The sequence below is a fragment of the Vigna angularis genome, chromosome 1, assembly GCF_016808095.1.
Source record: "Vigna angularis cultivar LongXiaoDou No.4 chromosome 1, ASM1680809v1, whole genome shotgun sequence".
Taxonomy (NCBI): Eukaryota; Viridiplantae; Streptophyta; class Magnoliopsida; order Fabales; family Fabaceae; genus Vigna; species Vigna angularis.
Window position 1 is genome coordinate 3,062,443 of NC_068970.1, and position 16,111 is coordinate 3,078,553.

At 31.3% G+C, this 16,111-nt stretch overlaps 2 protein-coding genes across 2 annotated transcripts; one reads left to right on the forward strand and one right to left on the reverse strand.

Annotated features, from left to right (window-relative positions):
• The first annotated feature begins 5,140 nt into the window (after window positions 1-5,140).
• LOC108329999 (probable N-acetyltransferase HLS1-like) lies at window positions 5,141-6,823 on the forward strand. The gene is made up of 3 exons (XM_017564438.2): window positions 5,141-5,353; window positions 5,614-5,744; window positions 5,874-6,823. The coding sequence occupies exons 1-3, from the start codon at window positions 5,165-5,167 to the stop codon at window positions 6,745-6,747; spliced, it is 1,194 nt and encodes a 397-aa protein (XP_017419927.1). The 5' UTR covers window positions 5,141-5,164; the 3' UTR covers window positions 6,748-6,823.
• Window positions 6,824-11,112: 4,289 nt separating this feature from the next.
• Window positions 11,113-15,065, reverse strand: LOC108326063 (protein high chlorophyll fluorescent 107). Its single transcript, XM_017559715.2, has 8 exons — window positions 14,494-15,065; window positions 14,253-14,396; window positions 13,266-13,571; window positions 13,114-13,173; window positions 12,691-12,936; window positions 12,140-12,250; window positions 11,878-12,054; window positions 11,113-11,650 (listed from the first exon to the last, which is right to left on the reverse strand). The coding sequence occupies exons 1-8, from the start codon at window positions 15,025-15,027 to the stop codon at window positions 11,282-11,284; spliced, it is 1,947 nt and encodes a 648-aa protein (XP_017415204.1). The 5' UTR covers window positions 15,028-15,065; the 3' UTR covers window positions 11,113-11,281.
• Window positions 15,066-16,111: the final 1,046 nt, after the last annotated feature.

Sequence of the window (16,111 nt, forward strand, 5' to 3'; positions counted from 1 at the left end):
TAGACAAGACGCTGAAATATTCGGATATAATGCAGTAGTCGATAGATGTATATTCAGAAATACATGGAAAATTTCTACAAAGTCTTGATTAGAATGCACAATAGTCAAAGTCCTTATAAATGGTTTAGAAAACCCTTTTCCTTTCTGGAAACCATATGAAAAAATGGAAAGGGAAAATTCTTAAAAGGAAAAAGGAAAATGAAATAAACAGTAATGGAATCTGACACTCCCATGCCCTCATGTTTCTCGATATTTTCCATCAGTAGGGTTTTTACACGTCTAAAGTAGGGTTGTGGCAGTGTTTTCTCCATGAGACATAGAAGGACAAAGCAATTATAAGCTGAATGACTAAACGTAAAACCAACAGTAGTGATAAGAAACGAGCGAATATATAGACATTTAACTATATTCCTTCTTTGCCAGTAGCTGCCTCTTCACGTGCTTTCTTCAACAAAAGCTTCCTAGTTTGCCTCCTTGAGAGGAAGTACTTGCAATAACCACAATCATTTAACATAATTCAACTTTAAGAATATACTTAAGAAAATAATTTCAATATCACTTCAATTCGTCTGTCGTGTCGTTAAATAAACACTTGTATGTACTTTCAGGAAAATAAAATATATATGTATCTATAACATGTTGAGCTTGATTCCATTAGGTTTCAAATTGAAGGTTACGTTTTATCTTTGACATATTTTTTGAATAAAAAAATCCGACGTTGTAACAATTTAAAAAATAAAATAAAATTAAGATAAAAGTCTTAGATTAAGTAAAGGTGTATAAAATTAAAACTTTTAGGTTTGAGCTAATATATATATATATATTCTTATTGATCAAATCCATATTTGTTTAATTTTATATAGTTTAAGAGATACAACATATCAATTGTTTTTTCATCTTCAAAAAACAATGCCACCATTTTTCTCTTTTCTTCTTTCTTGCAACATAGAGGAGTGATTGATGATTACATATGAGTTTATGAGCAATGATTTTATGCAAGACGATATAACAGGATTGAGGTGTAAGTTAAGGTGATGATCTAGATAAAGCTTATGCTTAAATCTATATATGGTGGCATGTAAAATATGTATAGAATCCGAGGTTCTCACATTGCCATATTCAGGTTTATGATTAACAATTTAAACTCTTAATAATATATATATATATATATATATATATATATATATATATATATATATATATATATATATATATATATATATATATATATATATATATATATATATATATATATATATATAGTGCAGAAAAGACATCGGTCATTTTGGCCTTTTAACGTCAGCTCCAGAACCAACGTCTTTGTGGGTGACGTTAATCAAACGTCGGACTCAAACAGGCCCGACGTCTTTATAGATGTCGGTTACTGCATGATCCCGACGTCTAAAGGGCTTCACAGACGTCGGACAATGCAATGTCCGACGTCTAAAGGGCTCCATAGACATCGGACATTGCATTAACTAACGTCTACTACAGCTTGTGTCTTTGGGTAGCGTAGTAGGACCTTCTTCCTTTGCTAGTTTCGTCATAGAAAATGTTGCTTCTTTTGGATCTCTTATGACATTTCAATCGAAAACTGAATCTGGGTCCTTGTCTAGTTCCATTAAAACCACCAATGAAAACAAACGGTGACAATAGAACTAGGCAAGGACCGAAGTTCGGTTTTGGGTTGAAACGCTATAAGACATCCAAAAGACGCAAACTTTTCTTACGAGGGAACTAGCAAAGGGAGAATGTGGTACAATGCTACCCAAAGACATGAGAAAAACTACACCAAAACACAACAAAAACTCATTTTAATCGGTTCAAATGAAAGATAATCAACCAAAGACTAATATAATCAGAATAAAAGTACGTTTAAATAGTTCAAAAGAGACAAAAACACACCTGGAAAAGCAATGTCGCGGAGTGAAAAGGCGAGAAGGAAGACGATAAAGTGCTCATAACAACGGGTTTGATGTCTGATTTAACAACAAACTAGACGTCGGTTCCCCAAGTGAACCGACGTCTATTCTGGCCTAGACGTCGGGGCCCTCACTAATATGATGTCCAAAACAACTTTTCATCCGGACATTTAGACGTCGGATGGCGTAATCCGACGTCTGACGGAAAAAAATAACTTTTCATCTACCTGTCAGACATATACACGTCTGTTAGGAGGGGCACCGACGTTTATAATTGAATATAGACGTCGAGGTGACGGGATCAGACATCTCTAAGCCCAGAAAAAAATAACTTTTCACCTACCTGCCAGGCATTAAGACGTTTGTTAGGAGAGGCCCCAACGTCTATAATAACTTTTCACCTACCTGCCAGGCATTAAGACGTTTGTTAGGAGAGGCCCCAACGTCTATAATATTATAGACGTCCAGACCCCTCCTAACAGACGTTTATATGTTCACTTATTTATGAAAATGTCACCGGTCAATAATTTACGTTGATTATTTTGTGGTACGACGTTTACGGGATGACGTTAAAGCTCAATTCTACACTAATGTATATATATTAAAAGAGAGACAAACTTTGAGTATAACACAATTTTTTAAATTAGAGTAACGTTTACACTTAACTGTATATTAAAATTAAATTATTTCTAATTAATGTAAGATTTTCAATGTCAAATAAAAAATTATATCATATTATAATTTTAACATTTATAAATTAAAGAAACACATCTGTAAAGGTCTAATAAAAAAATTTATTTACGTCGTTAAAACATTCTGTAAATTTTGAAAAAAAAAATTTTGAATGGCTGTTAACTGTAGAAATTATAATATAAAGTTAAATGTTGTGTATAGAAAGAGAAAGACAAAATTATCTAAATAGTTATAACTCGTAAATTAATTTGAGTTGGATTAAAAATAAATAAATTTTAATATGTGTCAAAATTGGGCTTAGCTCATTAAGAATTCAACTCACTCTAATTGAATACGTGATGAGTTTCGGATTATTAACCTAGACATAAAAAAATTCACCTCATTCTTACTTTAATAGTCGAGTCTAACCAAATAAGCAATTTTGTTCTTTTATTTTAGAAGAGAGATTCATACCCATGATATTTTATTTATATTTTATTTAGAATTATGATTTAGTTTTTAAGATAATTTATTTATTGTATAAAATGAAAAAAAAAATTATTTAAATTTTGGTTATATATTAAAAAATATGAGATTGAAAAGAAAAAAAGTTGTAATTTAATTTAATTAAGTGAATCAAACCACTTTAACTCGTCTTGTTAATCGAACTCAAATATTTTAAAATGAGTTTGGTTAAGTTAACTCATCGAATAAGGTAACCTGTTTTGATAATTATATATATATATATATATATATATATATATATATATATATATATAAATAATAAGTATTCAAGTATATTATAATTAATGAGTAAAAACACTAAAATATTAATTTATTATTGTGAAGGGTAAAAGACAATAACATAGGTGAAAGGAATATATGAGTATAAAATAGTGTAATAAGAAATAAATAAATAACTATAACTCATGACTTCCAACGTATTTTTTCACGTCAAGACATACATTTTGACTAATTCATGATTTTCATATATTTTGACTAATTCATGATTTTCATATATGTTTAGAGGTTTAAATCAATTTCAGTCTTACAAAACTCACTTATATACATTTTGTTTCAATAATGTATTCAGTAAACCATCATTTATAACATTTTCTTTCACCAATGTATTCCTCAAACCATAATTTATATACATTTTTTTTTCAATGTATTCATGAAATCATCATTTCATAAACCTCTTGCCAATAATTATAAGCACAGGTAATATAATGCTATTTATGATATTTTCCAATAAATGTGTACATTTTTATTTTATTTCTCTTATATAATTTAAGGTAAAGAAAACTATATATAAACACTTAAAATAAAAATTATACTAGAACATATTTTTAATCTATACAATAAAATTGTAAATTTTCATTGTAATTTTTTTTCATGTAAAATTTAAAATTATTTTTTAATACTTATATAGAATAGTTAAATTTTAATTTTAATAATTATTTTTTGTATATGATAATCATTTTAAGATGATGCATTACCTTTATTTTGAAAATCTAAAAATGTCTTGTAATAACATATGCATACATTATATCATAGTATTAGTGTTCAGATTCGCCTCTTTTAAACAATGGTTTATTTATTTTTAATATATAAAGTAAATTGGCATCATTATGAATAAGAAATAACACACTTTAAATTTTGAAGAAATATAAAAACAGATATCTGAAATTTATTGAAAAAAGTTATTCGACAATTTGACAACTTTTATATCGATAAAAATTAACTTTTATATTTTTAAAAGAAAGAAAGAGGGAACAGTACTAAGTGATAATGTGAAATAATAGTAAAAAAGTTGTGGTTTCAAAATACCGTCAGCAAAAATTATCATACCACGCTGATTTTGTATTAGGAAGATATTAAAATCCGTTGAAAAAAATGAACAAGCATGCAGTACCCAAACTAAACCCGGGTCCCCCAACGTATATGTGACAACTCACAAGTCTGGCCACACCTGAGTAAACGATCATCAGCATTAACATTAGAATCAACACTCTGTGTGTTGAATAGCAATTAAGTTCGTGGAGCTTTATGTCGAAGGACTTGGAAGAGTTTGGACACATAACAAATGATTTCTTAGGTGTATCGCAAACGACATTGGTATGTCATTATCATTTGCTACGTACACATTTTTTAAGTGACAAAGCTTGAAGAAAGTTGTGAAAATCTTTATAAGTAGATTCAGTGGATCATTTTGAAAGGTTACTGTTTCAGTTTTGTGGTGCAACCCGTGTAGATTGTGTACTTGTATTTGTCCTAATGGCAACGACTGTGATAAATAGTGTCAGCCTTTAATAATAAAAACTAACACATGAATGCTATTTTCAACGGATGCATCAAGTTGCGTGTTGTGATAAAATAGTTATTAACGGAATATTTTGATCGAGATGATACCGATCATAGAACATCGTGAACAAACAACCAATGGTTTTTCACCACATATATATAAGGATGCAGCAAGAGTTGAATGGTTGGGACAATCACACAAAGTTTTCCTAATTTCAGTTCACACCAGTACATCACTTGCTTCTTTTAGCTTAGGAAGAGTAGAAATGGTTGACACTTTCAGTGTAGAGAGTAGGCTTCATATAAGAGAGTTTGATGAAGGTAGAGATGTTAAGGTGGTGGGGAAGCTTGAGAGGAAGTGTGAGATTGGGACTAAAAAGGGGGTCTCCATTTTCACCAACATGATGGGTGACCCTTTATCTAGGATTAGGTTATATCCCCTTCATGTTATGTTGGTGGGTAGCTAATACCCTATATCTTTTTCCCCTTTACACGATTATCTCTCCAAATCCAAACTTGGAAACTTGGGTTCAATTAGTTAATCATGAATATGCATTATCCAACAATCATCTTCATATATATGTATATATATATACTCCATTTCTATACTTAAACTCTACTATATGAAAGTTTTGTCTGTTTCAAATACATGCATATACCACATTACTATTATATGCAGCAGATGACTGTACTAATCATATATGTGTTTCATAAGGTGGCTGAGCTGCTTGAAAGCAAGGAGCTTGTGGGTGTGGTTCGAGGGTGCATTAAGAGTATGAGAACTCCTTCTGAATCATTGCTGAAGATTGGTTGCATACTAGGCCTTAGAGTCTCTCCTTCACACAGGTACTTGATTAATGCCACCATAGAATGCACCCAATCTGTTTGATTTATAAGGATGTAAAACTTTGAGCTTGGTATGAAGAATCACATTGCAATATGGTTAGTGTTACCGACGTTTACTCATCTATGCAGGAGAAAGGGGATTGGACTGAAACTTGTCACCTCAGTTGAAGAATGGATGCTGAGAAATGGGGCTGAATATGCATTCCTGGCAACTGAAAAGAACAACGATGCCTCTAGAAACCTATTTACCAACAAATGCAAATATGTGAGCCTCAGCTCACTTTTCATATTTGTGCATCCAATTAGTTTCCCTGCAAAGCAGATTTCCAAGGATATAGAAATTGAGAAGGTAAACATAGACCAGGCAATTTCGTTATACAGAAGAACCCTGATGGCCAAAGAGCTTTACCCATTAGACATGGATAGTATTTTGAAGGAGAATCTCAGCTTGGGCACCTGGGTGAGTTATTACAAAGAGGGAGGCTTACTCAACTTGCAGAGAAAGGAAGAGAGTGAAGACATTATTACCAATGAAATCACAAGCTCATGGATCATCTTTAGCATATGGAATACTTGTGAGGCTTACAAGCTTCAACTTAAAAAGTCTCAGCCACTTAGGTTTCTTCACACAGCTTTAAATCATGCAAGAGACAAAATCTTCCCTTGTCTGAGAATGTCGGTGAGTGACTCACTGTGCAGGCCCTTTGGGTTTCTCTTCCTCTATGGGCTCCACGGAGAGGGAGAGAACCTTGGGGAGCTAATGGAATCCATATGGAGGTTCACATCAAGGATGGGAGAAAGTTTGAAGGACTGCACAGTGGTTATAACGGAGCTAGGGTTTGGTGATCCACTTGTAAACCATATCCCTCAAACAGCTTCCATGTCGTGTATCGATGATATTTGGTACACGAAAAGAATTTCAAGCCACAGTGACGAAAAGGATGATGAACTGCTGATTAAGAGACAAATCGGGAATGTGTTTGTTGACCCTAGAGATTTTTAGGTCAATAATTTTTCGCAGCTACTTTTGTTGTTGTTGCATCTGATATGGCTTCTAGCATCATTAATTATCTCAACATATGGAGAATTATTATGTATACCATTGACTTCAAATTATCTCTTAGTTGAAGAACTACATTTATGATTAACATCAATTCGTCATGTATCCCTTTTTTTTTTCTTTACTTTTCGGTCTTTTCTTTCTCCAACCCAGACAGACGAATCATTGATGCAACAGTTTTATATCTCGAAAGATGGACTTAAATTGTTGTTTATCATTTGTTGGTTGAACATAAAAGAAAATCGAAATACCTTCATGCTTTTCTTGAAATTTACGATGCAAAATTTCAAACAGACTACACTTCAAGAATCGATCGTGGTTCATGAATCATGACTGAACTTAAAGATACCCAGTTCCCTGTTTCAAATAACAGTTTTTTTTTTTTCAAAGTTATAACATATTTTCCAATAGATTAGTCGTTGAAAATTCGGCCTTTTTATTATTACGTTAATGTGTGTGTGATACTGTTTGTTACTATTCAACACCATTTCCCTCAATGGAATCATAGGGTTACCTGAAAAGGTAAGAGTGGTGCGGTTTGCTTATCGAATCTTTGGTGACCCGAGGAATTGAAATCAGTTGTACAGACGCTGATGCAACAGTTCAAGGTGTAGCAGATCTACTGAGAGAAATATTTGCATAAGGAAAAGTATAAACATTCACCGTATCTTGGGTGGATTTAAGCGGTTGTGGGAAAGATTAGAATAATTAGTACATACACGAGACTATATAAGTGATATATGATCTAAAAGGAAGAAAGATAAGTAAAGAAAATAAAATAGAAATAATTAAGATGTATAAATATAATTCCTCTTTAGCTACGTATATAACTTGTGTACGTATATATATAATTAGATTTAGAAGATATAAATTATATAAAACTAAAAGTATTTTTTATACTGTCAATAGTTTGTAATATGATTATTATATAATTAATAAACTTTACGCTAATAAGTACAGCATGTATGGTAAATTAAGTATAAATATATACAATCATAAATTTGTGCATTAGTTCATAAATTTGTCATTTTTCTTACTTAAGATAATATCATATTAGTTATTAATTAAATTAATGTATCTGCACCCAAAAATCTTGATATTTTTATTTTATTTTATAGAAAAAAAAACATGACGTTATATATATATATATATATATATATATATATATATATATATATATATATATATATTAATTCGTAATAATATTTCTTTAAAGTTATTAGCTTTTATTTTTAAAATAAAGGGTATATATTCGATTACACAAACAACCTAAACATTGAATATGAAATAAGAGTATTTATGAAAACCAATTCAGGGAACTTAACGAATAACGTTTTAAAAATAAATGAAGAATAAAAACTATACTTTTAATTAAAAAGGTTATACACGAAAAAATATTTCATTTTCATTTATTAGAAATTGATTAGTTTATCATATTAATAATTTTTTAATTTTTTTAATATTCTCTCTAATATATCTAAAGTCCTTATCATTTTGTTTTCTTTGTGAAATATTCAGTTAGTTAGTAATAAGCATAATTCAATTTAGTTTTACTAATCAGAATTTTTTTTTAAATAAATTTTCTTTTTCCTTCACATATTTTAAATTAATTCATGATAATATTTCTTTAAAGGCACCATCTTTTACTTTTTAAAATGAATAAGGGTTATTAAACAAACAACCTAAATAAGTACTTCTACGATAAATTGTATTTATTGTGTATAATTTAATTTTATAATTGAATATGTAGTAAGATTATACTTACTACAACTAGTATAATTACGTTGTAGGATATTAATTATGTTAGTTAATATAACGTTTATGATTTGCATTGATAGTTATTTTGTGAAATTATGTATTTTTGTTTAGATTTAATTTAATTGAATGGATTTAAATGATCACATATGAAGTTATAAGGAGAGTGTATTAGAATGTGTGTGTTGAATTACAAAAGTCATTACGTGAAGGAAGTATTCCTATTTAAGTTTGAATAATCATAAAATGAAATATTAAAATGTTGTCAATGTTATCAAAGTATCATTATTTTTTATTTAATAGAGAAAATCACATAGATTGAATATTTTAGATGAGAAGTCATAAAAAATTCCTATACCTTTACTTCGTAATTGAAAGGCTTGTTATTTGAATTGTTTGTAATTGATTTTTTTTTTCAAATATTTTATTTTGACAGAGTAATTAAAATATTTTGTATTTCAATTATATTGTTTAGATAAAGTAATTAAATTTCTCTTTTAACAAAAAATTATATTTTAGGAATATTTATTTTAAAATATAAAATTTTTAAATTAAAATGTGCAATAAAATATTAGTCAAATTTTAATATTTAAATAATATTTAACAATTTGTTTTTCAATATGTATGTATGTGTATATAAAAAGAAAGTCACTATGTGAAATTTTAATCTTCTCCGATTTTAAGTGAGTTCAAATTTTATTGTTTTAATCATTTAAAATATCTTCAAAAAGTTTCTAGATTTTTTTTATCCAAACAATCCATGTAATTCTAAAAAAATTTAAATTGATCAAATAAATTAATTATCCTTTTAAATGATCTCATCCAAACAGATTTTATATCTAGCAAGGAATTATAATGATTGCTTGTAAGTAACCCTATGGTAGGTTTCATGTTTTGAATTTGATGTTAGAGTGAGTATATTCAATATTTATTTTCTGAAAGTCAATTTAATCAAATTCCTTCAATTTCTAAAATTCTAAGTGAAGTTGAAAACATAATTAACATATAAATTTAGTGTTGTCAAAATGGGTTGTAATTCGTGGGTCAATCCAGTTTATCACGGATTTGAGTTTGAAAAAAATGTACTTTTTTATGTAAATTAGTTTTCAACCCAGCTCACTTAGAACCCGGTTCACCGGGTTGAACCCGTGATGAGCCAGTGGCTCACTAACCCACCTAATTTAATTTAATTATTTATTATTTTGTACATGTTTTTGGATTACGTTTAGATTATATGATATATTTTTTTTAATTGTCTTTGGAGTTTAACATCATTTTAGTGTGACTTTATTTAGATTTGAATTAAAACAAATTGTAATTTTTTTATTTAAAAAAAAATTATAATTAAATGAGTCAGTGAGTCAATCCATTTAACCCACCAATCCGTGGTGGGTCGGGTTGAGTTCAAATATTTTCAGCTCGCTAATAAGTGAGCCGAGTTGGGTTGGTTCACTAAATGACCAACCCGTAATGAGTTGGACCGGTTCGATCTGGATTATCCATTTTGACAACTCTAGATAAACTAACAATAGTTTTTTAGATGAGATTAAAAAATGTAATGTAATATTTAAAATATTAACAGTTAACTTTATTGGTGATTAAATTAAATTTCATCAGTTTACCTATCTAATATATTTTTCATTATATAGTAATTATGTATTGGAACATCAATAAACGATGTCAAACGTACAAGATCCAAGGGAGAATACTCACACAATATCTATGTAAATTGTATTTATGATATCACATATTTATATAGACCGTATTCTGATAAATTATAAATCTCTCTCTCTCTCTCTACACACACTTTAATTTGTAAAAGAACTTGTTTAAGTATTTTAAAATTAACTATTAAAGGTTGAACTTATTTCAATATAATTTTATATGTTATCTTGAAGAGTTTGTTAAAGTAAAGTAAAAATAATTTATATACATATCATTAGTTGTTTCTATAAAAAAAAATATAAATGCATGTTAAATGTTTTTCACAAAGTAAGTCCAAAACAAAGCATAACAAATCCAGACATTAAACAAATTATAAATCCAGATATGAAAATTAATTAATTGATAATTTAAATTAATTGTATACCATTGATAAAAGTGCATCAATAATATTTTTCCTTGGAATCCAAAGCTCACTTCAGCTACTGAATTGGAACGTCCAAATTCCACAAAATGACATTTTGTCAATGGGAAGTTCGTTTAAATTTCGGATACATTTTCCGTGTGGTAAACTGTCAAAAGTAGTTGTTCTATACAGAATGAGTATTCACTTTAATTGTATGCCTGTGTTTTAGCTTAATTTAATTTATAAACTGGCAGATTTCTTTCACTTAACTGTAAAGTTCTATTTTATTTCAATTTTGATGGTTTACTTCATTGCAATAAATTATGAACTGAAAAAAATTGAAACAACAATAAGAAAGAGATAGAATACCAAAACAAAAGTTAGAAGGCTATAAGAGTTTAATCTTTGCTATACGATCTTCCATTAAAGGTAGAGAAAGTTCGAGATTTTTTATCAAATTTAAGAGATATCATGACTGGGATTGATTAAAAAAAAACTTAAATGAGAAATTAGTATATTTCTATTGTATTAAAAAATATCCGTTTCTATGGCCTTGTTCAACACAAGGCAAAACACCTGTCATGACATGCCACGGTCACTCACTCTATTAAAATCAAAACAATTTTTACAAGACAACAACTAAACAACATTTCTTTAGACTTGCACTTTAGCAATTCTGTTATTTGGTCGCCATATCCTTCTACCAGATGGAATTCTCTTCTCAGAAGAAGTTTTGGGTGCTTCCAACTGAACTTCCAGATTGGAGGAATCTAAGGATAGTCTTTTCATAATGAAAGCATCCAAATCGAAGTCACTTTCACCATTTGCATCATCCTCATCATCGTCTTCAATAGAAAAATCGTCACTGTTTTTATCTGTTCCCGAAATATTTCTCAAAGAATTAAATGGCATATTGTAGGAATTTGGACTCAGCTTGAGGAGCGTCTTTAAAGTGTCAATGGCCGGGTCTAAAATATCTAAGAATCCCATCACCCATGAAGCATCATCTACAACTTCTGTGCGCTGTACCATATACAACAAATAAAGTTTCTCATGTTAGCAGCGCACAAGGATATTTTCTCAATCTATTACAGAGAATCAAAAGTTAAATTATCTACATTTTACACCGTGCAATCCTTTAATTTACAAGAAACAATAAGTGATGTCAAATTATGTGTCAAGTAGAAATTGGTCTGAGATTATAACGGTCCCTGGATCATGAAAAATTTCTTCCAATATACGACAGTTACCTGTTGGAAATAGAGATTACGAATCTCTTCAGCACGCACGGAGTTTCCTTGTTCTTCCTCCATTGTTGCCCAAGTCATCCATGTCACATAACTCTGAGAATTTACATTCAGCGAGGATTTAAATAATCTACGTGCAGTTGAAAGATTGCCAAGCCTCTGCTCCAGAACACCCCAAGCCTGCATTGGAGACAATAGTCACAGCAAGTGATCATTAAGCTATGTAGAGACTCAAGTTGTAACATGATTCATCATATGCACGCACCTGAAGGCATCTGGCAGCAGTTTCACTGTTCTGATCAATTGAGAGTGTTTTTTGGTAGAATTCTCTGGCTTTATTCATGTTTCCTTCCTTCCATTCCATCCAACCCCAAGCCTACATGCCCCCAAATTTTCTGGTCAATCATTCTCTTTTCAAATTGTTATATACGAAAAGTAAAAAGAAAATATCTGTAGGTGGGAATCAAAAGTATGCAGTAAAATAGAAGTCATGATTCGTGCAACAAGGTGTTTTAAATCTGAAAGATAAACTATTTTTCATGTTGAATTAGTATATTCTTTGAAACATTAATTAGGATCCAGAACTAGATAGGGACAGTAAGAAGAATGCCATAATAAATATATGGCACTAATAAAAAACAAACAGAAGTGGCATATTCTGATCCCCTTTAGTCTTTCTAAAATATCTTACTTCCTGGTAGTCAGCACCACATCATGAATACAGTATGTATGGCACAGATTCCTCATCATGTCAAGCTTAGTTTACAGAACATCATGATATTTAAGATAAATGATCCAAGAAAAGAAATTTCTTACAAACCAAACAGGTTGGTGCCTTGGATTCAATTCTGACGCTCTCCTGAACAAAACCCGAGCAAGGTTTGCAGTTGAGTGTTGGTATTCTAATAAAGCAAGAGATTGAAGTAGAACAGCATCCCTCGGATTTAGAGTGTGGCCTATCTTTAAAAGTTTTCTTCCCTTGTCAATGTTGCCAATGTTTGCTTCAAAAACGCCCCATACATGCCAAGCAAACCTATTTTTGGGACTAGCCTGCACTGCTTTCTATTAAAAAGAAGAAGAAAAAAAACACATAAGTCACGCAATGACAAAATAATAAAAGCAAATGACTGAAAAAAGATGTCCCAACTCGTAATGAACATATAGTCTGTCTAGTTCAACCAATCAGATGAATCAGAACAAAAAAAAACAAAAAGAGGAACTCGTAATGTTAAATACAACCTCAAACAATTTCCTAGCAGCACGGTAGTTTTCTTGTTCCACCTCCATTTGAGCCCAACTCTATTTTAGAAAGAATAAACATGATTTGAGATAACAAGCACTACATACAGGTTTAATTGATAAACTATATCCCTCGTATCACCATGACTTACAAGCCAACTAGCACAGCTATTAGGATTACACTTTGTGGCCTGATTGAATAAATAACGAGCCTGCTGATATCTTTTTGCTCTAGCTTCAAGCAGTGCAAGTGTTTGGTATATGTACTCATTCTGTCCACCATATTGAAGACCTTTACCGAGTAGACTCCTTGCCTTCTTTATATTTCCCTGCTTTAACTCTAGAACTGCCCACCCATGCCAAGCAGCAACATGCTTCTTATCAGCAACCGTGGCAGCATCAAACAACTCTCTTGCCCTCCTGAAATTTCCCATTTGCATTTCAAGAACAGCCCAGCACTGTCCAAACAGAACTTGCATTTATTAATTTCAGAGGTTAAAATTCAGCGTATCAGAGTATCGGAAACAATCACCCTCCCTCCTAATAACACTATGTTTTAGTAGCTGAAAATAAAAAATAATGTCAGGTTTATTACATGCCTCAAAGGAAATATGGCTGCCAGGTCAGGTAAATTATAGTCACATCTATGCCCATCTAAGATTTTAAGTACGATGAAGGGACATCTTTAAAACATGTTGGGATTTGATGTTGGCAATTTATTATCAACTAAGTAAAAAACTTGATTGAATACTAAATATAGATATAGTCAGAGGTAACATGCATCACTCCGATCTTTAACAATTGACTCATTGTCTAAGGAGTGTGATGAGCCTATTTGGGAAAACTTCTAAGAAAGAAAAAATGAAATAAGTTTCTCTACAAACTAATATTAGTTTATGCATAATTTAATTTATAAAAATTCAATTATATTAGTTTCCCTAAAAGATGAATTTTAATTAATGCATAAACGAAATTAAGAGAATTTTAAATGTAGTTCTCTTAGGAAATCAAACATATCACCAGAATGAGTTATTGGACAAACATGATTTGAAGGAGGCAAAGCAACCAGTAAACAAAACGTAGCCAGCTAGAGAGTGTGAAGCGTGATCACCACATGCAAAACACACTAGAACACTAACCTGCCAAATGTAAGCATTTTCACCCTGCGTAGCCTGGCAACCCTTCTCGTATATCTCTCTGGCTTCACCTGTTTTCGATTGCTTGCTCAAAATCTTTCCAAGTACCACGTAAGGTCGACCATCTTCAGGCCAAAAGCTTATACACTTCCATTCCCATTCAAAACCATCAGAAAAGAAATTGACAATATTTCCACATAAACAAACTAGTCACTTAAAAAAAAGGAAAAACGTGACACCACACCTTTCGAAGCAATGCCTCTGCTTCTTCATATCGAAAGCTTCTTCTAGCCATAAGCTTCGCCCTGTATAACGCCAAGTCCAAATTCACTTTGAGGGGTCTCTCTTTCGATTCCACCCTCTCAGGTTCAAACATGGGCATCTTCTTCGCGAATTTCGCGAGCCCCGCGTCGATCGTGGAAGCCTTCGCGTCACCACCGTCATCCGCCTCATTCTCCTTCTCTTCCTCCTCCTCCACCTCCTTCTCTTCTTCCTCTTCGCCGGAAAAATCAGTCAACGGCCGGCGGACGGCAAGGGCATCCACGGAGCCCGAGTCTTCGGGCGAAACTGCATTGCTGTAATTCTGATCCGATGAAAGGGAACTTTTGTCCAGCACCGTGGTGTACGAGGAGGATGAGTCACTGAGAGAGCAACACGGAGCATGTGAGTGTAGGGGCAAAATGGGTACTTTATGTGTGAGCTTGAAGATATAATTAGGGTTCTTGGACTGAGTTACGAAAGCGAAGGCGGAAGAGGAAGAAGAAGGGACGGCGTTCATTTCTGGTTAACGGTCTAAACTGTTTCCTGTTTTCTACGTACAGGCAATTGTTGAAGAAGAAGAGAGTGAATGGAATTACCGTTATTACCCTCTGTTGGAGTCGCAAAGACGGGTTCATGATTCAAGTGGAAGGGTAGTTTGGTAGTTGTACATGCTACGTCTCAGTGGACTGAAATTATCCACATAAGTATGTGGCTTATGTGGCTGGGCCTTCATCCTGAATGCAGATTTTAGCCACACGTGTGGACTCGTGATTGGCATGTGTGGTCGGGTTCCGGATTTTACAAACGTGGATAAATCATAAACGATGAGTAAACTGGGAGAAATAATCGAATGTGATGGGTGTAGAAAATTATTAATTACAAATGTCAATAACCTGTCTCCAAAATTTAGTTGTACTTTTCATATATTATAGTGATAATTCTAAATTGATTTTTACTTCTCTCCACAATTGAATCTTCTTTTAACACTGTTTACTTACTGTTTCTTTGTTGTCTTTGAAACAAAAATATTTTTCTAGCACTTCGATCATCTTAAGAAGCTAAAACTCCGGTTTTAAAATCTACTTTTAAAAAAATGCTTATAGAAATAGTTAGAGGTCGATTTCCCAATACAGCAAGTTCTAAAGCTTTTTCCAAATGAACAAATAAATTCAATTTTAATTGAATTTTTAAATTTAAATATACAGCTTAATTAAACATGTGTTTCATACAAGGTGAGATTTTCAACTCACATTAAATTTTTATCCATCTTTCTCTCACGTGCGAGTCTTTTCATATTAAAACACTTCATTCTCAAACACGAATACTTTAGTAGTGACAATTTATTTGCATCATCGTTTTAGTATGGGACAAGCTTTTGTAAATTACTTTCAAAATAAAGAATCTTTAAAATTTTTAGGTTTTTCACTTTATATCATATATATATATATATATATATATATATATATATATATATATATATATATATATATATATATATTGTAGTTGTCATCTAGATAAATCCACATTAAATATGACAATGGGTTAAATCGGGTATAAATAATACCTACCGGTGAACAAATTTCAAAAAATACTTTATTAAT